Source organism: Cyprinodon tularosa, unplaced genomic scaffold, assembly GCF_016077235.1.
Source record: "Cyprinodon tularosa strain WSP-4 unplaced genomic scaffold, ASM1607723v1 ctg265, whole genome shotgun sequence".
In the NCBI taxonomy this organism is placed as follows: Eukaryota; Metazoa; Chordata; class Actinopteri; order Cyprinodontiformes; family Cyprinodontidae; genus Cyprinodon; species Cyprinodon tularosa.
Window position 1 is genome coordinate 318407 of NW_024038969.1, and position 24483 is coordinate 342889.

The 24483-nt window shown below is 39.6% G+C and overlaps 1 protein-coding gene across 1 annotated transcript in view; it reads right to left on the reverse strand.

Moving 5' to 3' along the window:
* Positions 1 to 4068: 4068 nt before the first annotated feature.
* Positions 4069 to 24483, reverse strand: part of acaca (acetyl-CoA carboxylase alpha) — a 45913-nt gene continuing 25498 nt past the window's right edge. Inside the window, exons 35-53 of the mRNA XM_038289187.1 lie at positions 24236 to 24391; positions 23948 to 24151; positions 23087 to 23242; positions 22843 to 22989; positions 22227 to 22496; positions 21909 to 22006; positions 21619 to 21739; positions 21320 to 21430; positions 16889 to 17032; positions 16690 to 16804; positions 15907 to 16003; positions 15716 to 15812; positions 14234 to 14369; positions 13980 to 14157; positions 12963 to 13075; positions 11822 to 11976; positions 10885 to 11055; positions 5677 to 5813; positions 4069 to 5596 (exon numbers count right to left, since the gene is read on the reverse strand). Of these exons, the coding sequence (XP_038145115.1) occupies positions 5470 to 5596; positions 5677 to 5813; positions 10885 to 11055; positions 11822 to 11976; positions 12963 to 13075; positions 13980 to 14157; positions 14234 to 14369; positions 15716 to 15812; positions 15907 to 16003; positions 16690 to 16804; positions 16889 to 17032; positions 21320 to 21430; positions 21619 to 21739; positions 21909 to 22006; positions 22227 to 22496; positions 22843 to 22989; positions 23087 to 23242; positions 23948 to 24151; positions 24236 to 24391 (2733 nt within the window). The 3' untranslated portion in view covers positions 4069 to 5469. The remainder of the gene's footprint in view (positions 5597 to 5676; positions 5814 to 10884; positions 11056 to 11821; positions 11977 to 12962; positions 13076 to 13979; positions 14158 to 14233; positions 14370 to 15715; positions 15813 to 15906; positions 16004 to 16689; positions 16805 to 16888; positions 17033 to 21319; positions 21431 to 21618; positions 21740 to 21908; positions 22007 to 22226; positions 22497 to 22842; positions 22990 to 23086; positions 23243 to 23947; positions 24152 to 24235; positions 24392 to 24483) is intronic.

Below are 24483 nucleotides of genomic sequence, written 5' to 3' on the forward strand. Positions count from 1 at the left end.
GGTCTAAAACTGTTTCTTTTCACCAGTTCTTTTCGCTAAACAACAAAAATGGGAAATGTTGATTAAAGAAAAAGCTTAGCAAGTTAACAGTAATATCCGGCTCTGCAATGCTCATGCAAATAGGAAAAAATAGTTAATCTCAGACTCTATAAGCCTTAGAAATGTAATTGTTCAAATTTAAAAGATTGAAAAACTGTGGCTTGAATATAAGGATTTTATGTAACAATATTTCCTAAAATAATATGGTGCTATCACTTTGCAGAGTTGCATATAAATGAACAATAGGACCTCTGGAACGTTGTCCTTAAAGTGAGACCAAAGCAGAACTTTTCAGTTTAATGCACATCAGCAAAAATTCTGAATCTTATACCAGCTGTTAAGCATGGTGGAGGAAGGATGATGACTGTAATATTCTGCAGCCACAAGACCTGAGAACATTACAGTGATTGTGTTGACAATTAAATATTTTGTACACCAACATAGTCTGGAGGCAAATGTTTAGCACATCTGTTGACTGTCTGAAAGCCGGTACTCAACAGGATATTAACCCTGAACCAAGCAGCAAATCTACAGCAGAATGGCTATAAAATGGTCACACCACCCAGGTTAAATCCAAGACCTGAACTGCATTTAAATAAGGTGGTGGAGCCTGAAAAAGCTGTGCCTAAATGTCTGCTAACATCAGTAAACTGAAGGAATGATGTCAAGGACGATGCAAGAAGCAGATAAACAAAAAACATTGTTAAAGAGGCATGTTTGATTTGAAAGATGTTTGTCTCTTTGAAGATTACCTAGTATAGGTCTCTGTTAAGTGTTTTGAATATTTTGTTAAATAATGACTTTTTCTTGAACATTATAGGGGATCAATGGATTGATACCATTCTCAAGAAAAGCATACCTTCTTTTCCTATGACTCTATAGCCTTTTGAGATAGAGGTCATTCATTTTTAGCCTAGTCTGGCAGGAACATCTCCCACTTCACCCACTGGACATGTTTGAAAAGCATCTTAGCCAAGGCTGCTGCTCTGCACTTTAACTCTAGTTGAAATGTAAAAAGGCTGGCAATGCAGGCTTAGATGAGATGAGCTCTTCAGAATCCTCAGCGTGGAGAGCAGCTGAGGCCTGGCGCTCCCTCTGTGTCACTCCACCCTTTGTCACGGGCAAGAGACTTGTGTTTTCAGGCAGTAATCAGACAGCCCTGGGGCTCTGTAAAGACCCTGTCCTCTTTTCATATCAACTGTTGCATACACCCTGCTAATTGGAATCCTGCAACTGGGTCACAGGCTTTGTCTCTCAAGTGCTGTCAAGTCATTGAGACGCGTGAATGTGGAATTATGGGCGCCTCAGATGCGTGATAATGTCTCCCCCTCTGTGCTATATTAAGGCCCCCATTTCAGTCTCAACACAGACACTGATTTTTCTCCCCGTATTTCAATAGGATTTCTCTCTGTTAGCCCCGTACAGTTTTTTGAGAAGGTTATGCCTGAGACTGGCAGTTACTGAGGCTTAGTCTTTTGAGCAATTTGAAAAGTGAGCCATTTACAGTAGATCTATTACTGCAATATTAAAAGTTTGGAACAAATGAAGCTGATCTAGAGTGATGATGCTATACAAAGTCAATTCTGCGCTCTGGGTCCAGATGGTTAACAAGTTTAAAGACATTAAGCAGCTCCCTACAAGTTTTACTGAACTCCCGCCTTCATTTGATTGGCTGAGGACTAACCTGATTCTGCAGTTTGTCAGTGATTAAAAGCAGAATTAGCCAGCCTTGCATGTCACCAAATAAGGAGAGCCCTCTGGGAAACCAGAGAGACCAAGCAAGGAACATTTCCAATTATACTTCCAAATGACTCATTTTCTTATTGGGCCTTCTATAATTGTGGTGGGTATTGGGTGCATGCAACTCAATTTGTCTTACATATTTGTTGGTTGGATGGTAATAGAGTTGACAGAGCCAAGGGGATGATTTAAAAGAATCAGACATGAGAAAGAAGGATGAGTTAGATCCCTCAATATTTGTTTGATCCGCTTCATCCTTTTTAATACTGTTGAAGTTTAAAACCCAGAAAGAAAACGCCACTTTAATAATCTGTGGAGTGAGGAACCGGAAGACTATCATTTTCCAGTAATCAGGAGAAAGTCTCTCCAGAGTGACGGACTTTGTTCTGACTGGAGAAATGAATGAGGCTCCCTGTGATGAGATTATCTGTCCCATAAATCATCAATATATGCACATTATTGTCAAATTAAATTAGTGCAAATTCTTTGAAACCTACATTGCTTTGAAAATATATTAAAATCCCTTGAACCAAACAAACTTTAACAACAAACTTGAATGTTTTTATCTAGCCTTCCCCAATGCTGAAATAAAATAAGAAATCACCTTATTAGTAGATAGAATCCACACTTAATTCAATCTTAGCTTCAACATACACTATATTGCCAAAAGTATTTGCTCACCTGCCTTGACTCACATATGAGCTTAAGTGACATCCCGTTCCTAATCCATAGGGTTCAATATGACGTCGGTCCACCCTTTGCAGCTAGAACAGCTTCAACTCTTCTGGGAAGGCTGTCCACAAGGTTTAGGAGTGTGTTTATGGGAATTTTTGACCATTCTTCCAGAAGCGCATTTGTGAGGTCGCACACTGATGTTGGACGAGAAGGCCTGGCTCTCAGTCTCCGCTCTAATTCATCCCAAAGGTGTTCTATCGGGTTGAGGTCAGGACTCTGTGCAGGCCAGTCAAGTTCATCCACACCAGACTCTGTCATCCATGTCTTTATGGACCTTGCTTTGTGCACTGGTGCACAGTCATGTTGGAAGAGGAAGGGGCCAGCTCCAAACTGTTCCCACAAAGTTGGGAGCATGGAATTGTCCAAAATGTCTTGGTATGCTGAAGCATTCAGAGTTCCTTTCACTGGAACTAAGGGGCCAAGCCCAGCTCCTGAAAAACAACCTCACACCATAATCCCCCCTCCACCAAACTTTACACTTGGCACAATGCAGTCAGACAAGTACCGTTCTCCTGGCAACCGCCAAACCCAGACCCGTCCATCAGATTGCCAGATGGAGAAGCGCGATTCGTCACTCCAGAGAACGCGTCTCCACTGCTCTAGAGTCCAGTGGCGGCGTGCTTTACACCACCGCATCCGACGCTTTGCATTGCACTTGGTGATGTATGGCTTGGATGCAGCTGCTTGACCATGGAAACCCATTCCATGAAGCTCTCTGCGCACTGTTCTATAGCTAATCTGAAGGCCACATGAAGTTTGGAGGTCTGTAGTGATTGACTCTGCAGAAAGTTGGCGACCTCTTCGCACTATGCGCGTCAGCATCCGCTGACCCCGCTCCGTCAGTTTACATGGCCTACCACTTCGTGGCTGAGTTGCTGTCGTTCCCAAACACTTCCATTTTCTTATAATACAGCTGACAGTTGACTGTGGAATATTTAGGAGCGAGGAAATTTCACGACTGGATTTGTTGCACAGGTGGCATCCTATCACAGTTCCACGCTGGAATTCACTGAGCTCCTGAGAGCGACCCATTCTTTCACAAATGTTTGTAAAAACAGTCTGCATGCCTAGGTGCTTGAATTTATACACCTGTGGCCATGGAAGTGATTGGAACACCTGATTCCAATAATTTGGATGGGTGAGCAAATACTTTTGGCAATATAGTGTAGCTATCAACTTCAAACTCCATCCTCATGATGGAACACGGCAGTGGCAGTGTCATGATATGGAGTTTTCAGAAGCTATAAGGTAGATGGTCAGAGTTTATGGGATGCTGGATGGGGCTAAATACAAGGCAATAATACTGAAGGTATAATATTTTAAAACCTCTTGGAGGTGGCAGGATACTTGATTCTGGTCTGGAGATTTAATTTTCAGCAGGAAAAGATCCACAGGGAGTGGAACAAAAATGCGTTTTGCAGTTTTCTGAATTTTATTATCTCAAAAAAAAAAGAGTGTTATTGAGCATCATTTTGAGGAGTCCAAGATCCTTTTTATAAGAAACCTTATAGAGGTACAAGTTAAAGAAATATCAAAGTGGAAATAACAAGACAATGAAGTTAGTTAGTACGTTTTATTCAACCAGCAGACATGTCTAAAGCTTCTTGCTGTAAAGTCTTCTGTAAGTAAACGGTTATATCTAAAGCATCTGGTCAGCATGTACATGTTGGAACAAAAGGCACAAAACTGATCCATGCAGCCATGAGGATAACAGCAAATCAAATGACATAATGCAAGAGAGATGAATTTAACATCACAGAGCTCTTTAGCTGTAATGTTCTGCCGTCTGAGGCAGTTTTCAAAAAGATTCCATCATTGCTTTCAGGAACTTCCATTTTACAATTCATAAACATTATGGAAGAGTGTTTGTGGACATTGGGACACTACATCTGACACGTAACATATCGAGGCAAGTGAAGAGCAGCGTTTGCCGTTTCTGATAGACATGACTGATTTGCCCACCGACTTGTTTTCAATTCAAACCAATATCTTTGGTTAAAAACCTGAAGCTATTGTGCTGTTTGTGCAAGCAACACAGCAAAAGATGACCTAATCCCTCAAAACAAGCTTTCTGTTACTTACTCTGTCAATGGAGCCATTATCAATTTGTATTTTAGCTTTTATCCACTCTGTGTGTTAGTTTGTGCCACTTTGTGCGTATGCGCTTATCTAGCAGAGAGACCTGAGCGGGGCTCGGCTCTCGGTGCAGTGTGAGCGGACAGTAAGCACTAAAGTGCCTGTTAAGCAGCATGTGTGGGTGAGAACAGAGGGGACAGCTGTGGTTTTGTTATGAGGCAAGCTGCCCACTGCTCACTGCAGGGTAACTGTGAAACAGTCGGGGTCTAAAAGGGACCTCGTCGCGCTTCCTGCTGGGCTTCCCTGGCCAAATCTGCCTTAGCGTTTCCTGTCTTTGTTCAGTAACTAAATGCTTTTTATATAGTAGAGCGAAACTCCTTTTTGGTCAACTCCACAGGCGATGTGTTGTCATTGTTGAGCTGGTCATCAAAACACTTGTAAACCTTCACAAGCATATGTCACAAACCAAGGTGCTTTTCTAACAGTAGTAGAGCATTTCTAAAAAATATATTACTGTGCACGCTCCAGGTTAAAAGGATGGAGGTCACTGATTATCATGGAAGGATAGATCCTTTCATAATAAATAAATCCTAAACATATTAAATACCAATTACCAGACATTTATTTTTTTAAATTGCACTGGAAAATACATTTACAGACTTAAGCAGACACTAAGACTTATGAGAGTAATGTACAAAATATTAGAGATACCATCAATCATTTGACGTCTTACAGAGCGAGAATCATTTCCAAAGCTTTACCAGCAGCCCTGCTTTTCCTAGGGCTACAATGTTGGTTCCTCTCGTCCAACGTTTCCAGCTCAGGTCCCACTCAGGAGTCATGGCTCCTTCTGTTTTACCAAAGCCCAGTACAACAGTGTTAGGATGAGGTAGACGCCTCCATGGTGGACAGGATTCGCACCACCTCAGCTCTCTGTGTGGCGGAGATGTGCTGAGTCATGTGTACGATCGAGTCCATGGCAACCTCTGGATTAGCTTGAACGAGGCTGGAAGAGAAAAACATGTTTCTTGTTTATATAATGTCACCTTTTAGAACATTAAAACCTGGAGGGATGCGTCTAATCACCTGCGGATCTGCTTAAGCAGGTGATCTCTTCGGATGTATTTGATGTTCTCATCGATGACAGATCTGGCACCCTCCTCTTCGGCCAGCTGCCTCTCCAGCCATGAAACCACCTCTTCATTGTTATCCCACAGATATGCCTGAGCGAATTAGATCAAAGGAGTTTAAACTAACAGGATAAATCACAGTTAACAAAAATTAAACCTTTTATTATCAAACAATTTGGCTAATTTGATTTTTCAAGATAGCTTTCAGATTAGATGATGACACTTAATAAAAATCAATTCTAAAACATCATGACAGATTACCAATTGGAATTAGGCCAGGAATTTAACTGGACTGTTCTGAGAAATTAATTAATCTATGCAATCTGTACTATTATAGAGTAAAGTGTAGGTTGATTGTAAGGCTAATAGATGAACCTTCACATCTTTTTAAAGTTTTTTTTTTTAAAGCTTCCAACATGTTTTCGCTTTAGGACTACTGTGTTTTAGCTCCATACATCTTTCCCATCTTCCCCATGCTGCTCTCCACAGCATGACACTGCCACCACTGCGTTACCACGAGGACAGTGTTTTTTAAGGTTCATGGCTAAGTTTCTATTATAAGAATCACTTTAAAGTGGAATCGGATCACTGATTAAGAGATTGAACTTTATGTTGGAACACCACTGCAAAGGAGGCTGTTAATTTCCACAATTTGATGGCTTTTGTTCATAAAGAAAGATTACTAAAATAAAAAGAAATGCATCAGTTTAAAGGAAGGAACACCTACAGTAAATATCTACAGCAGTGAAAAAAGTAAAGGCTCCACATCTTGTTGACTGGTCTGGTCAGAAAAATTAGCATTCATAAGTGCAGGCATTTCTGTTCCCAAACAAAGCCAGGCTGCAGGGCTTAGCAAGGATTTGGGGGGAGGAGGGGCTTAATAGGCTCTTGCTGCTCCTGAGCAGTCCTGCTTGAGGTCCACAAGAACATTTAATGCCCTTATTAATCATTTTTAATCTGTTTGCTTTTAATTAAGAAACAGTGTGTTGCTGTCCTATCTGCACGTCCCAGGGCTGTGATTAATTGGGGCTAAAGACAGGCAGGCAGGGCTGGGGTAACGTATGAGCTAACAAGGCCTTTTCTTAAGAGATCCCTGACGCTGAGCAGGCTTCTGTCAAAGAAGCAGCTGCTCGTCTGAAACCCAGACTGGGCCAAGAGGGAACCACATTTCTCCATCTTTGAGCGTTTTCTTTTATTTCATTGACCAATCAGTTTTGGCAGAGTTTTAGGGTTTATACTGTCATAAGGTCTATTATAGTCCCTGTTGTGGCTGGCAGAGATGTGAGTCACCTGCCTGCCCACCAAGTCTCTCACCCTTCCACCTACAGATGCTTAATGAGTGGCTCAGTGCAAATTAGAGGTAAACCGAAATACAGATAACTAGCTGATGAAAATACAACATTTTCACAATAAAATACCCATCCATACTCTTTCAATAAAGAATATGGTCACTATTAGCCTTTTAGGCGTTTAAAATCCAAGTTAGCAAACAAATGTAAGGATCCATTACCTGACAACTGAGCACATATTTGTACAGGCTTAATTTTAAAATAAAGAAAAAATATCTGATCAATAATCCAGAGCTATAGCTACAAAAGGGAACAAAAAATGATTTAAATCCTAGTTAGAACTGCTATTTAATCTCTCATTAAATTAATTTAATAGACAAAAATAAACACTTGTTCTGGCATCACTTTTTTCTGACTGACTCAGATCGTGAAACCGCCCATGTAGGAGGTGTTTACACAAATTCCTCTTTTGTTCATCTACGTCACCAGGGGCAGGGAAGGATTGGGGTGAGGGGAACTTTACAAACTTTTCTCTTCCTAAAAATATTAGACTGAGAATGCTAGAGTACATACAGGTGCTGGTCATAAAATTAGAATATCATGAAAAAGTAGATTGATTTTAGTAATTCCATTTAAAAAGTGAAACTTGTATATTATATTCATACATTACATACAAACTCATATATTTCAGATGTTTATTTTGTTTAATTTTGATGATTACAAATGACAACAAATGAAAATCTCAAATTCAGCATATCAGAAAATTAGAATATTGTGAAAAGGTTCAAAATTGATGGCCCCTGGTGCCACACTCTAATCAGCTAATTAACTCAAACCACCTGCAAAAGCCTTTAAATGGTCTTTCAGTCTAGTTCTATAGGCTACACAATCATGGGGAAGACTGCTGACTTGACAGTTGTCCAAAAGACGACCATCGACACCTTGCACAAGGAGGGCAAGACACAAAAGGTCATCGCTAAAGAGGCTGGCTGTTCACAGAGCTCAGTGTCCAAGCACATTAATAGAGAGGCGAAGGGAAGGAAAAGATGTGGTCGAAAAAAGTGTACAAGCAAGAGAGATAACCGCACCCTGGAGAGGATTGTGAAACAAAACCCATTCAAAAATGTGGGGGAGATTCACAAAGAGTGGACTGCAGCTGGAGTGAGTGCTTCAAGAACCACCACACACAGACGTATGAAAGACATGGGTTTCTGCTGTCGCATTCCTTGTGTCAAGCCACTCTTGAACCACAGACAGCGTCAGAAGCGTCTTGCCTGGGCTAAAGAGAAACAGGACTGGACTGCTGGTGAGTGGTCCAAAGTCATGTTCTCTGATGAAAGTAAATTTTGCATTTCCTTTGGAAATCAAGGTCCCAGAGTCTGGAGGAAAAGAAGAGAGGCACTTCATCCACGTTGCTTGAAGTCCAGTGTAAAGTTTCCACAGTCAGTGATGGTTTGGGGTGCCATGTCATCTGCTGGTGTTGGTCCATTGTGTTTTCTGAGGTCCAGGGTCAACGCAGCCACATACCAGGAAGTTTTAGAGCACTTCATGCTTCCTGCAGCTGACCAACTTTTTGGAGATGCAGATTTCATTTTCCAACAGGACTTGGCACCTGCACGCAGTGCCAAAGCTACCAGCACCTGGTTGAAGGACCATGGTATCCCTGTTCTTAATTGGCCAGCAAACTCTCCTGACCTTAACCCCATAGAAAATCTATGGGGTATTGTGAAGAAGAAGATGCAATACACCAGACCCAACAATTCAGAAGAGCTAAAAGCCACTATTAGAGCAACCTGGGCTATCATAACACCTGAGCAGTGCCACAGACTGATCGACTCCATGCCACGCCGCATTGCTGCAGTAATACAGGCCAAAGGAGGCCCAACTAAATACTGAGTGCTGTACATGCTCATACTTTTCATGTTCATACTTTTCAGTTGGCCAACATTTCTATAAATCCTTTGTTTTTATTGGTCTTCAGTAATATTCTAATTTTCTGATATGATGAATTTGAGATTTTCATTTGTTGTCATTTGTAATCATCAAAATTAAACAAAATAAACATCTGAAATATATGAGTTTGTATGTAATGTATGAATATAATATACAAGTTTCACTTTTTAAATGGAATTACTGAAATCAATCTACTTTTTCATGATATTCTAATTTTATGACCAGCACCTGTAATTTCAAACATCCAGCCCAAAGTCATGCTTAAGAGCCCTTTTTTTCTTGTCAAGTGTAGAGGACGATTGTATTGAATTAAAATGACAATGGATGAGTCGATGTAACATTAAAAGCTACAGTAGACCAGAAACTTCTCTTGACCACTATATCAAATTGGGGCTCAGGATAGACTTTCTGAATCTAATCAATAATATGGTTTTATTTTAATTTCTTTAAGGGAACAAACATCCATAAAGAAGAAAAAACTAAAATTTGAGCCAAACATTTTCTTTCAATCATTTTTTAAACATTTTGCCCAAAAGTGCAATTGGTAATCAACCAAACTTGTTGACTGCATTTTCATATATAAAATAAGCAATTATGACAGCACTCAGCTAGTGTACTTATTATGTTAAAGTTAAACTACTCAGCAAAGCGAAAACAAGAACTAGTTTGCATCTACAGAAGAGCTTAGAACATCAATAAATAACATCAAAACAACCGCACTACTAGGCAACCTAAATAATTATGGATGCTGTTTTTCCGTTACAAAACTATGCTGAATATTAGGGGTGGAACGGTTCACGGAATCCACGGTTCAGCTCGTTTCACGGTTTCGTGGTCACGGTTTTCGGTTCAGTATATGTTGATTGCTACCCCGAAATCACATAAAAATTTATGAAACAAAAAAAAATTAAAATAAAAAAAAATTAATGAATTGTAATTATTTTTTAAATGATCCGCGGAAACCTTGGATCATTTCCGTATGTTTTGCTGCTTTGAATTTAATCATCGCGCATGCCCTCTATGATCTCCAAGGAACTCGGAGCGGACGGAAGCCACAGCTGAGGCTTTAGGCTTTGCGCAGGCGGTCTGGAGCGCAGCGGGGCAGAGCGGAGCGGAGCGCTGAAGGAGTATGTGGGATTTCGGGGTTAGCATGACATATTGGTCGTGTTGCTGTTAGCATAAACATAACGTGATGCACAATGCTTGCACACTGTTGCACTTTTATCCACAACTTTCTTTCCGCCGTCATCGTAGGTCACTCTAAATGCAAAGCGCTCCCATACAGCAGACCTATAAAGTGCTGCTGGCACGTCTTCCAACTCCTGTTCTTTCCCACTCGCCATACCCACACAATTCTCTACAACAACTGATTTTTTTTCTGCTACACCCGGCTACGCTGCTTTGCTTCTTCTTCTTGTTTACTACTGGTAGTTGGTTTTGGTCGCGGTACCGCCACCTTCTGCTTTGGAGTGTAAATGCTTCGCCTATGAGAAAAAGGAGCAGGGCATGAACTGAACGCAACACACGTGAACCGCACCGAGACAGTCGAACTGAACGGTTCGGACGGTTTTCATAAACCGTTCCATCCCTAATATATATATATATATATATATATATATATATATATATATATATATATATATATATATATATATATATATATATATATATATATATATATATATATTTTTTTTTTTTAAATGCGTGGTTTCCATTTAGCCATTTAATTTACATGATTACAATATCCACTTTTTGCATTAGAAATAAAAGCTTGTGAGGAAGAGTCAACTCATATCTGCTTTGGTATTTCAACAAAAAAATGATGCGTCATTCAAATAGTACATTTTATATGACTTTTTTTTTATATTATAGATTTCTATTAATCAGAATACAAGCAAACATTTTTATGTGTTTGGTTTTACCTTAACAGCCCCCTCTGCCTCCACAAACCAGCGACGCAGCATTGCCTGAATCTGGCCATCTGTCAGCTCACTGTTGGCTGCTTGGATCTTCTTCTTCACCGTGTCCTCCAGCAGCAGGCGCCTCAGACGCCAGTAGAAGAACTGGCGGGAAGTTTGCCATTCCAGGATGTCCTGAGAGGGAAGAAAAGGCAAAGTGGGGACATGTAAATATATGAACCAAAATTTTAGCTGCTATGGAAAGTTTGATTTATTTACAACTAATCATTTCTTTTTTCTAAAGCCGATGATTCATGAGACTCAGGTTCTTCTTGTTTTTATATAGCTAAAAACATCTAAAGATCACTTAACAGTCTTGAATAAAAATAAGTCTTATAATTTAGTATGGCACATTCAGGTTGTTCTTTTTCTTGAGATTTTAGTTTGGACAGAAGTTCAAAACTTCAAGGAATCATTCTGATTGTTTATAAAAGCACAAGGAGGTCTCAGAATTGAGTGATCAAAGTGAATCAAAGACTTAATCCCAGATTTCTCTAGGCAGGCTGAGGTAAACACAGAGTCAAGTTCAAATAATAATCTTCCTGGGTGAATACTGTGTGTAATAAAACACAGACAACCATCCATCTGTGAAACACCCTCCTGGTAATGTGCAAAAAGTGTGTGTATGTGTGTGTGTTTGGGTGTGAGAGATGGGAGCAGGAAGGTGCAGAATGAGATGAGACCCGCCTCAGGCTGCTCTATAGTAGGTAAGGTGATTGACCAGGGTCATCAGAAGATAATTATGAAGACGAGTCTTGCAGCTTTGTAAGACCAAACATTATTCACTGGACAGGTGCAGCAGCAGCTAGACTGATACTGCCCTCTAGGCTTTTCAGGTGATTCACTTACTACACGCTCCTATGAAAGACACACATTAACAAATGATGATCTTAGCACTAACCGTGATGACGCCCTTCTCTTGCATGCGACCGGGGGTGTCGTGGAGGTCAGCGAACTGCACAGCCACCTGATGGTAGATAGGCAGCAAAAACTCCTCACGCTCCTTCAGCTTGGTCTCCAGGTCTTTGCGATCAGCAGGGCTCAGTTCTGGAGTCCCTGTTGAGATTAACAAGATATATAAATGTCTTCCAGAACAAGATAAAAATTTATTTTAATAAAACTAGCCAGAACCAATCCCTGATCAATCATTGCATGCTGTGATGTTTTGTGTTTCTTTATCCGAATTGTCCATCTTCAACTTTCAGTTCCCAAATTAATCAATAAAACATGTTCCTGAGGAAAAACCTTTATATAAGGCCTGCCTAGATGTTGACCACTGGTAGGACTGGAGCCGCATGTTTGCAGAAACCAAATGGTTTGAAAAACAGACATGAAATTACAGCATCCACCTGACAAAAGCAAGGCACCATTTACCTTTCTGTTACTAGATTGGATCATTAAAGTGCCTTGGAAACACTAGACTTTATTTTTCTGTTTGGTTCCTTTTAAATCAACCATTTTGATTAAATTAGACTATAAAAAAATCATAGAATAACCGTCTTAGGTCCCGATTGCCATAAGCAACTGATAAAATACTGCATAAATAATTGTTAAAACAAATTCATGTGATGTTTAAATCTAAAAGACTAAAATTCATAAAGCATTCCCAGTGTGTATTCATAATTCATGTTGTCCTTATCCCTCAAATATCAATTCAGGTTCCACTCATGAATGAAGCTAAAAATCAACTGTCTCCAACAGCATTTCGTTTTGCAGGCCCTCCACAAACCCCTTGCTGGTTTCTGTCAATTCCAATCTGTAAGCTCTCTAGCCCTCCAGAAGTCTACCTTTATTCCATCATGTTTTGCTGAAAGCACCAAACCAGTGCAGCATCAAAATCAATACCCTGCACAGGGGAGTTAGTGATTGATCCGAGTGGGCTGTGATTGACATGTCTCCCCAGGGACTGCAGTGAAGATGACACAATCAACACCAAATAAGGCAGGGCAGGGAAAGCACACATGGTCCCACCTGATGGGCGGCTCACTCACTAAAAGGAGGAAGTAAAGAAAGATCTAGTTAAAAACAGGGTCGGATCTCACCGAGTCTTTCCGCCAAGCCCATGTAGACCGGATCTACTCGTCTCATGGTCTTCACCAGATCCTTCCTTCTAAACTTGATCTCCACTGTTCCTTCAGGCTCCAACACGCCACCTCTGAAAAACAAGACACAATCGAGATGACAAAGCTGTTTGGAACCACACGTTTGTTTTTTCACATTTAGATTTTATGTGATAGTTGATCATTACTGTAAAATAAATAAAACAACAAGCAGTTTTCAACTTTTTAAGCAAATGAAATCTAAAGATGCTATCTTTATTTAGCTCCATTGATTATGACATGCATTTGGATCAGCCTCGCTGGTACTGCAGCAGAAAGTCCCCCCCACTACAACTAAGCAGTAGATCCTTGTGTCGGAGTATCTCATGAAATCTAAAAGCATTTTCTGGAGTTTAAGATTCTCCTGTGAATTTCCAAAATTTGAATCATTTGCAACCCTTTTTAAAAGGAATTTTCTGGACTGCATAGCACACCTTACTGCAGACCCTGCCCATTACATTTTTTTTAAAAACTGGAAATGTACATTTATAAGCCGCACCGGCCTATAAGCCACTGAACTGTCTCCCACCAAACCTGTAGGGGGAGCTCTACATATAGCACCTGGATTAGGGAAGAAGAAGAATGCTAGCTCCCGTTAGCTCGTTGTCTCACTGCAGTAAGAGAATCTACTGAAAGATGGGGCTTTGTCAGCTCTTTATTTAGTAGTTGAGCTCAGTCTCTTCATTTGTTTGGCAGCTTGAATTGGGCAAATAAATGTCAAAATGTGGGAATTTGAGACATTTGTTCTCCGTCATGTCTGCTGTTAGCATGTTCTTGTGCTGAATGAAAATTAGCCCATTATTCTTTCATCTCCAACTTTGACTTCCCCCTCTGGCAGTTAGGAAAAATCCACAGAAAAGCCGCACCTTCTTATAAGCCGCATGGTTCAAAGTGTGGGAAAAAAGGCCTATAGTCTGGAAAATACGGTACTGAGAATTTTTCTCAGCTTCACAAACTCACCGGCTGTCCTTATCTGCATACATCTCCATGTGACGGGGGTTGATGGTGGGATCTATGACCACCCAGGAGCCACCTCTCAGCTCAGCCTGAGGGGGGATATAAACCAAAACAGGCTGCTTGTACTCTCTCAGTCCATCCACGATGTAGGCCCCGAACTTCAACACCTGGTCGTACATGTCTAAAAAGAATAATTTCAAGTTAGATCACAAAAATGTGTTCTGACTGATACTGACTAATAAAAGATCCAGAAATACCTTTCATTCCCCCAGAAAAGCCTCTCCAGTTGGAAAACACAATGAGAGGTAAACCCTCCCGGTTCAGATCCTTAATGGCCTGTGCCGTTTTAAAAGCAGAGTCTGGGAACCACACCTGCCCTGCCTGCTGGATGACCTAAATGTAGAAAAAGGAGATATACAGCATCATTACCATGGTTATTATCCCAGCCATGCTGCCAAGGCATTTATAGTCACTGAGCTTTTCCACTTTTTAACCTCGCTACATGTAAAAATATCACACCTTTTCACAATACAGAAAATAAGAAAATGATGGAAATAATAGAGGGAGAAAACAGACATGTAACAATAGATACAGGGGGCGAGAAGAAGAAAAACACTCAAAGACAGAAAAGACAAAAAAAAGTAAGGAAGGACACAAAGGAAAGGACACAAGGAGGGAAAGAAGTGCGGAGATAAGTGATGAGACAAGGTCGAAAGAAAGAAGTCCGGGAATGTGCATCTTTTTCAATATTATTTCATTTTTCCCATCTCTCATCCAGTCCTAATATATACTGAAACAAAATACCAGACTGAAGAGGAACCCTACACATTTAATCTAATTAGATTACACACACATTGGAATCTGTTCAATAAACAGAACACTTCTAAAGGCAACTCACTGCAAAAACGATCTAGAAATAAGTAAAATGTTCTCAAAGTTTATTTACCATTAATTTGAGCAGGCAAATAAGATGATTTGCCAATGGAATGAGCATTTTTACTCTTAAAATAAGATAAATAAGTGATACGCATTTGAAATAAGACAATGCAATTGTTTTTTCTGATTTAAATGCAAATTGTCTTGTTCCATTGGCAAAGTGTTTCAACTAAAACATATTTTCTTTAATCCAACTGTTTTTAATATTCTTTTTTTGTTTCTGCATTTTTTTATTTTATTTATTTTTTATTTATTTTTTTATTTTTTTCCCTACTTTCTTTGATTCTGTTTTATCTTCCTGTATTTTAATCATGTAAAGCACTTTGCATTGTCTTTGTACTGAATTGTGCTATACAAATAAATTTGCTATACCTTGCCTTGCCTTACCTCCTCAATTCAAGAAAACAATGCACTGATTTTTAGAAAAAAGTACTTATTTAGATTACCAATTTTTGCTTTGCTGTTAGCATAATATTATATTTAGGAGTATCAGTGAACTGGTAGCCAAATTCAAATGAACAGCACATAACTTTGCACATTTTAAATCAAGGCATCATCATTTTCCCAAGTACAGTACATATGTCAAAGGCTTATGTTGTATTGCGTATTATTTGTCTATTGCCTATGTGATGGCACTTAAAAGCCGCTCCTTAAATTTGGTTTGGGACTGTTGTACAATGAAATGAAATTACTTCTAAACTTTAACGTTTTTGTTTTGTATAAAGCCTTTAGAAAAGTTCAAGCAGGGTAAATACTTTACTTGCAAGGCAGACTTTTTAACTCTCCCTGTAAGTGAATCTTACCTTTGCCTCCGAGTCCAGATTGGCTGGATCGGCTGGGATCGATAGCTCCACCGTCCTGGTTTCTACAGCCACAACCCCTGTAGGTATCCCTCCCAGTCTGAAAAAAAGAAACCAGTTAGGGGTTTTGTGGAAAAGCAACTCCAGAAATCTGGTGTGTGTTAGTCTCTGTTAATGCCAACGCTTGAACATACCTGGCTCTGCCCACCACCACACTCTGTGCCCATGGCTGCATGATCTCCATGAAGGAGCCTTGGTCAAAGAAGCCGCTCTGCCAGGAACCTTTTGGAGCTTTAGAAACAAGAGGAAACTTAGGGCAATAAGACAATGCTAAAAGTTTTGTTCGATTTCTATTTAATTATCCATTTCTTTAACTTGCTTCTGGATTCTGTCTCACAACACACTTGCCTATTTTTTTTTCCTTTTGTGCACTTGGCAGCACCCATGATGGATGACTATATAACCAGCTGGGCTCAGCGGTTTTTCTGCTTGCACACACTGAGAAACTTCTCCAGCCTTTGAGGTTACCGTTCAATTAGGCCTCGTCCCTCCTCACTAACACAGAAGCTGACAGAGTTCCCACAACGTACTTCAAATTCTCTGTAATTACACTAATCTTTAACCTGAAGAGGGAGATCTACTGCACACATTTTGTTGCTGACATGGGCACCTTTAATAGTTTTATTTTTTTAATCAAAAGCCTTTATCTTTTAATGTACCATTTGAACATTTGTCTCTTGATCTGAAATGATAAATCTGTACGTTTCAAAAGATCAAGTCTTCTCGACCTGGGTTTGAAGAAAGAAATCTGCTTTCAAGTAATCTATAAGTTTAAAGTTTTATTACAGGTAATCAAAAATACATCTTCAAAGTATTGTTTGAAATATTTACTCTTCGTCGTAAAATCTTGTTTTATCTCTAAGGTGAAACATATTAGGATGGAAAATTTGTCAATTTCATAATCATATGGGACTTACTTTGACGTCCCATCAGCATCCAGCGAGGATCATAAGGAGTTTTGGTCGGCAAAAACTCCACCAGCCGATCTATGGGATCCTTGGCGCTGATGATGGGCACTGGACTGGATTTACACTATGGAAAAAATATAAACTTTATAAACTCACAGGAAGTCACTTTTCCATCTTATGTGTGTGAAAGGCGGAGGAGGAAAACTACCTTGGGCATGTAGGAAAGCCACTGCAACAAGTTAAAGACGCCCTCGAAATCATCACAGACAGTACTGTGGGTCACACCGTTGTTGTGCATGATCTGAATTCCACCAAGTTGGTTGTTGGAAGTGTAAACCTCTCTGCCCAGCACCTGTGAAGACCAATGCAGAAATTTATATTTGAGAACAAAATACGGTCAATATCATAAAAACACAGTATTCTAATCTGATCCATCCTTGAACTTAATCAATAATCAGACTCAGCTGAGCTGGACAAGCTGTAAAGACAAACAAGGAATCTGACTTTGGTTTCAAATGTTAATGATAAAATAAATAAACAGATAAAGTAATCACGCGTAATCTCAGTATATAAACATCCACTGATTACTGCACTTTCCGGACTATAAGCCGCTACTTTTGTCGCACACCTTGAACCATGCGGCTTATGAGAAGGTGCAGCTTTTCTGTTTACTTTTACTAACTGCCAGAGGGGGAAGTCAAATTTGGAAATGAAAGAATAAGTGGCTAATTTACATTTAGCACAAGAACATGCTAGCAGCAGGCACGGCGGAAAACAAATGACATTTAGTTCCCTCATTAAAGCTGCCTAATCAATGAAGTGACTGGGCTCAACTCTTGCAGAGGTGAAATAAAGAGCTGACAAAGCCCCATCTTTCAGTAAAAGCTTTTACTGCTGTGACCTAACAAGCTAACAGGAGCTAGCATTCTCATTCATCCCTACTCCAGGGGCTATATGTAGAACTCCCCCTAGAGGTTTGGTGGGGGGACAGTTCAGAATGTAAGTTTCCATTTTTTTTTTCAAAAAAAAAATTTATGGACATGTTTTATAGAGAGGTGTGCTCTATAGTCTGGAAAACACGATATCTTTAGTGTCTTACAAAAGGGTTTATAAACGTCACATGTCACGGTCTTGGTTCTGTTATGTATTCTTTTGAGTATTCAGTTTTACTTTGCTCCATGTTTTCTAGTTTTATTGGTTTAATTCCTATTTTGTGGTGTTTTCTGGATATATTTGAGTTCTTAGGTTTTTATTTGTTGCAATGTGTTGGTCTCCTTTTCCCTAGCTAGCTCTTTTCTACACTCCTCTCTTCACACCTGCTCCCAATCAGCTCGTTAGTCCTCTCTTTGTTCAGTCTCCCATAAATACTCTCCTTGTGCAGTTCCTCAGTGCTGGTTCCTCGTCTTACTTTGTCTCTACTCGTCTTTCCCTGACTCCACGTTCCTTTTTACCCTGATGTCTCCATGGTTCTAGTTTGTTTTACATTTTTCATGTTGGATTTTTGGATTCCTGCCTCAGTTGTTTGTTAACATTCAATTAAATCTTCAAGAAACCCACCTCTCCCTGCCTCTGCATTTGGGTCCTCTATCCTCAACCAAACCCTGACACACTATGAACTGTATCAGGGTTTCAGTATATATTTTAGTGTTTCATAAAATATGGTTCTATACAAATTAATAAAAAACTGTCAGAAAAATCTTGCAATGCATTTCAGGAAATCCCTATCAGCCCCTTTAATTCTGATATATCAGATATCAGGGGCTCTGATATTACTAAATATTATGAGCCAACAATTACCTTCAGATGTCACATTATTAGTTATTAGGGTAAACTGACTATAGAATAAATCTGTTCTTCAAAGGCATTCAAAGAAAAAAAAAAAAGGCAAATGTTGAAGAAGACGAGTTGCTCAGATGAGACAAAAAAAAACAAACTTTTTGGCCTAAATGCAAATGATTATTACCATTACTGTATGACTAAATTAAATGCAGGCAATCATGCATCAAAAATCCTCCATTTCTCAATTATGTTTAACTGCGTTGATCTTCATTAAAATGCCCCAAAAATACATTAACCTTTGTGGTTGAGCTGTTAAAAAAATGTGCAAAGTTTAAAGGATATTAATTCTTTTGAAAGGTAATGCATTTCTTTTTGCACCTTTGATCATATCACACACAGGGAAACCTTTGAGAGGAACCACAGCCTCGGGTTAATCCAAACATTGCTCAAACATTTTCAAAGTAAAACTGAACCTACAGTGTAATGATCCTTTCATGGTCTCAACCAGAACATCAACAACAGAGGGTATTATCGGTGCTGTATTGCTAAGCTTAATGAGATCGGACACACATAAGGACGTTCAAAAGAACAGCACCTTTTGTCAATACAGGTGATAAGCAGCAGGAGAGCGCAGTATCTCAGCAGGAGCAGGTCATCGTCCACAGAGGCAGCCCCGGGTTAATCCTACCACCTTTTCCCCAGTGAAAAACTGGTTTCTTTTTTGAACCATCCAGATGCAGCCAGCTAACAGTCTGTTGTAAAAGAACAAAGCTGGAAGCTTCAAACTTCTTTTCTCTCTACGTCACTCAGGTGTTAACCTGAAGCCATAAATTCAACCCACCCGATTTTCATAAGCAGCTCAGAACAGGTGGCTGGGCGCTGACATGGTTCCATAAACATCAGAGTGGAGCTCAATCCCTACCCTCAGCTCTCACCTTTTCAGCCATCATTTACTTTCTTTATTACCATTAATGGTTATGTATCTGGCTACAAATCTGGGGCACTCTCCTAAAGCTGTCAGGAGAGGCGGCAGCCCCAAGAAACATTACAGTCACCTTGACATACACAAAACCTCTGTGCCTCCGGCCATCGCCTGCTTCATTAAGATTCCATGGCGAAGAGAGGAGGAGATATTGGACAAGGGACAGGGAGAGATGACTGGGAGGAAGAAACCCAGGGCCCAACTGGTAGCAACAGCTCACTGGGGTATTTGTGGTCCTAGTTACAATCCACTCCCCATGAAAATCTGAGTGTTTCATAGCAGCTAATGAAATGATGATCTCCTGGTGGCCGCCTGCTGCTCCCTATTAACTTTCAGTTAATAGCCAAGAATCCACATGACGGATTAGCAGAAAAATATTCCTCACTTTACTCAAGACTGCTAAATATACAGTTAATATACAACTGTGTTACAAAAAAAACCAAAAAAACACCTATTTGCTACTTCAAGATTTCTACTATTTTTTGGGGGGGGTTCCACTTAAATGTTGCAGATTACATGTTTTTCAATATCAAACAAAGGTCATACAAAAAGCTGCTTTAAAATGTATTTTAACAACAGATATATTCTGTTGAAAAAAAAAAAAAAAGAGCTTTTTTGGGATAAATTCCTGTGTTTGTTTCTTGTTTCTTACCGAGACTGGCTGCATCAAAACATCCTGATCAGTAGAATAAAAATATCTAAATGAACTCTATCTGACGGCATGAAGTTAGCAGAAAAATCTAAATTTCTAAAGCTTTGATTCGTCCGTTTCACGGTAAAATATTGGTAGTTGTTGCCACCAAAACTGGGCCAACCTGTTATTATTAAAGATTTTTTTTTTTAAAGCTACCCATGTTGACTTGAACAGCTTACTTAAACTCCTAATTGTATTCAGTTATCTTACCTCTGTCTGCTTTTACAGTTTGATAGATTTTAAACATAAATTTGTCACAAAAACAAATACAAGAAATTTGCAAGGGGGCAAATACTATTTCACATCATTATAAACAGAAATATTACTGCAAACATTTTTAAATAACAATCACTGCTCCCACAAATGGAGATAAACAGTGGGGGCATCTAATAACCAAGCTTCCAGGAATATTTGTATGCCATCATTTGGCCATTTGCATGGTTTACCATGTTGCAGCGTGTCATATAATTTGAAATGGAGTCATCAAAATGCACTGACAAGGACAGAGAATGGAGAGCAAGACAGCAGGAGGCAATGAAGCATACAGACACACACTCATACACACACACACACCCATCAATTGTGTGCAGAAAAACAATCTGCATCAGCGAAACTTTTCATTTTGATTAAAAACAAATGATATGGGTGTCCTGCACTGCAGCCTCTGGCATGTCACTCTATTTCTATGCAAATACAGCTTCATGGTTCGCTTTCAATTATTCCCCTTTGAGTGGCAGGCAGGCCTGTGGCTGCCGTCAGAGAGGGAATCCTTGTAGAACAGAGCAAAGCAGAGAGGAGCCAGCCTGAAAATTGCAGGATCAGCGAGTTGGAACAAGCCACAAAAATTAGAGCAGAATTATTCTCTTCATTTTGACACACATAAACCTCATTTGTCTTCCATTGAGGTCCTTCTACAGCATTATTTTAAGTAAGAAAACAAGTTAAAAAAAGAACAATGTTTTACCAACACACTTTTATCTCAACTTCTCCCCCCCGAATGCCTCACATTCTAGCAGTCAACTAATAAATCCTTTAAGAGATTTCCTCATTAAAATGCAGATTCATCATTGGTGCTAATTTAAGAGACAGCTCATTTGGTGCTCATGCTGTTTCTACTAACAAAAAAAAGTTAATTGTCTTTGTGCTGTGCTGAAATACAGATTGTGCATTGGAGCTCATTTTACCTTGTTGAGGGCCCCAGCTCCAGTGAGGATTATGTGAGAGTTGTCCACTTGGATGGTTCTCTGTCCAAGTCTCACCAGATAGGCTCCAATGCCTATTGCTCGACAAGTCACCTATGAAACAATGCATTATAAATATATCAAATATTTTCAGTGCAACCATATTAAATCTTTTCAGTTACTTTGTGCTTAAGATCATATAAAATGCCTGAAAAAAATATTAAAAAAGGAGTCTCTGCTTTTGAAGAAAGCAGCTCCAATTAAAGGCTTCGTAAATATTTTTTTTCCTTTTTTTTTTTTACCAGATTCATGGTGATGATCTCCTCATAAGCTAGAGAAGATTCTCCAGCAATCATTCCAGATCCTCTCAGATTCTCCACACCCAGCCCCTCTTCCTTTCCAATAATATCAGTGATCTTGTACCTGCAAGACAAAATGTAGGGCTTACAACGCGAACGTGAACCCGATAGGTTTTTTATGTTCAGATTTTACACAATTTCAACAGAACAATGCAGATTTTCCTCACAGCGGGATAGGGAATAATTTCTTTCTCAATAATTTTGTAATCATAAGAAATCAGCTGAAACATTACCTTGATTCACCCCCATCTTCAACATGCTCGCAATGTACAGAGTTAAGAGCAGAGACTTTTTTGTAGTCCTGAGGTGTGAGGTAGAGATACTTGAATCCCTATAGAGAATAAAGAGATCGTAATAAATTGCATAAAAATGTCAATTATAGAAGATGAACAATATAAATCTGAAAATGGTTCTATTGTAACAATCAAATTCAAGAATTTAAAAATACTGAAAAATATTGTAGAAAAAAAACTAGGGTCACATTTTTGGTATAAATAAATTTTTAAAAATTTATTTGTCTGACTGTAGAAAAAAGCATTTGTCTGGCTGACCTTGTATGGATCAGCTGGATCCTGCCAAGCTACATGGAACATGTGTCTGATCTCCTCAGCCAGGCCGATGCGGGCACCACTGTTTGCTGCGATGTAGATGCGAGGGATGCCACTCTCCCTGGCCATCTCTGAGGCTCGAAGGAAAAGCACATCCTCCTGAGGTCCAAATGAGCCAATCTTGTGAGTTATGTCATTGCTTATGATAATGATCTCCCGTCCTGCTGGATACTCTGGGGTTCGCAGGGTCATACGCCATGCCACCATGCCAATCTAAAAAAACACAGACCGTTTAGAAATTAAAAAAAAACATTTGTGATTAAGATTCAACTTAAAAAAAAAAAAATGACCCGCTTAAAATAAATATTACATAAATCACACATGCTGACAAATATTTTATTGTTTGGTGTAAATTCAATCTAAAAAAAGTTCCAACTTTAATAAGCTAAGATCCTGAAGTAAGCTTTGCAGCTTTACAGTTCAACAAGACAGCCAAAGCAACAGAGAGACCCCTACAGAGCAAATCATGTATTACACACTTTAAGAAGAGGATGTCAAAAGATTGATAGAAAAACTTCTGTTTTATATTTCATGTGTTCATCTATGCTGAATCGCTGACCTCATTTCCTCCCGGCAGTCTGTTCATCTGCACCAACTGACCCTGTGCATCCAGAACCAGCTCGGTGAAGGTGAGCAGCTCTGAAGGAGGGGGGCATTCAGGTAGGTAAGCATAAGCCTGACTGGAGTGCCAGAGCTTTTTCAGAGCCTACAACAAAACAACAACAAAAAAAAGTCAACAATGAGTGTCATGAGAGGTGCAACATTCCATACTGGAATCAAAGAATTGTGTTTCTGTGAAATACCTGTCTGAACATTTCTGGAAAGTCGTAGACGTATGTGGTGCCCAAAGATTGTGCCTGGAAACGCTTGGACTGCAACAGGTCCTTTGTCACGTACGGTGTATTGATTAACATGCCATGCAAGGGCCCTTGCTTGTCACCATATGCTTGGAACATAATCTGGAAAGACAAATTATACAATGAGTCCATTTACTAACTTCATTTCTTCAAGTTTGGGATCTAAATGGAAAAGTAGAAAATAAATCGATAAATCATCTGATGGGCATGACATATCCCAACACAGGTGACAAAGCAGATTCACAGCTAAATTGAGATGCAGCTTTAGACATTTGATAGAATCTCAGCCAGTGTGAATCAAATTATTAGAGAAATGAGAAATGGGCAACAAAAACACCCAGAAAGCAAAAAAAATAAATAAATAAATACCATGTAAACCAAAAAAAGATGTAATGGTTTCATGTAGGTCTGCTTTCATTTTTCCTTTTTCTTTTACCTACATTATATCAATGGATGGATCACATGGATGAAGGTTTATGAGCTAAATGACTGGATGAGGGCAATACTTACCTAATCTGCTGCCTGAAGCATCATTTAAAAAAGCAACAAAAAAAAAAAAACTGCCCACCAGACAAAAGGCACCAAACCATTCTTAATCCCTTCCAGATCAAATAAAAAAAGACAATCAGAATTGCCTTTCTTTAAAAAAAAAAAAAAAATTATTCTATCATCAAAAAGTGCTACAGAAGGCGACCAGAAACATGGGTTTTAAGAATGGACTTGGCGTCTGACGCCTGAGACAGGAAAACAAAAAGAGGATGGATGGAAAATGGATGAGTGCCCCACCTGTCGATCTTTGGGCCCCACCTGTCCCGTTCGGGAGTCAGTGACCTCCTTGTACAGGCTGATATCCAGGTAGTAGCCCGACTCATTTGTCAGGAAGAGGCGAATTGGAATCTGCTTTCCCGTTGGTGTCAGGCGGATGTTGATTTTCAGTTCAGCTTGCAGGACCCGGAGCTTCCACAGACGACTGCCATAACGCATCACCATGGACCGCACAGACTCCTCGATCTGATGTTTGGACAAAATCATATCACTAAGAGCCAAACTCACTATGGATAATGATAATCTCTGTGAGATGGACTTTTTACCAACCTTTGACGGATCCATGATGACTGTAGGGACAAAGTTGAGGAAGATGTGGTTACAGTCGGTCCGTACGGTTGTGTTGTTAAAAGCCACTTCCAGTTCATCCATGGCTTCCAGCAGAAGACGCTCTGCTTCATTGTGAAGGTATTCAAAGGAAGCTTCCTATAAACAAACATACCAATATGGGTCAGTATTAATGAAGGTCATAAAGAAACAGACATAACCATTCATGGTTAAAGGTGCACTGCAAAACC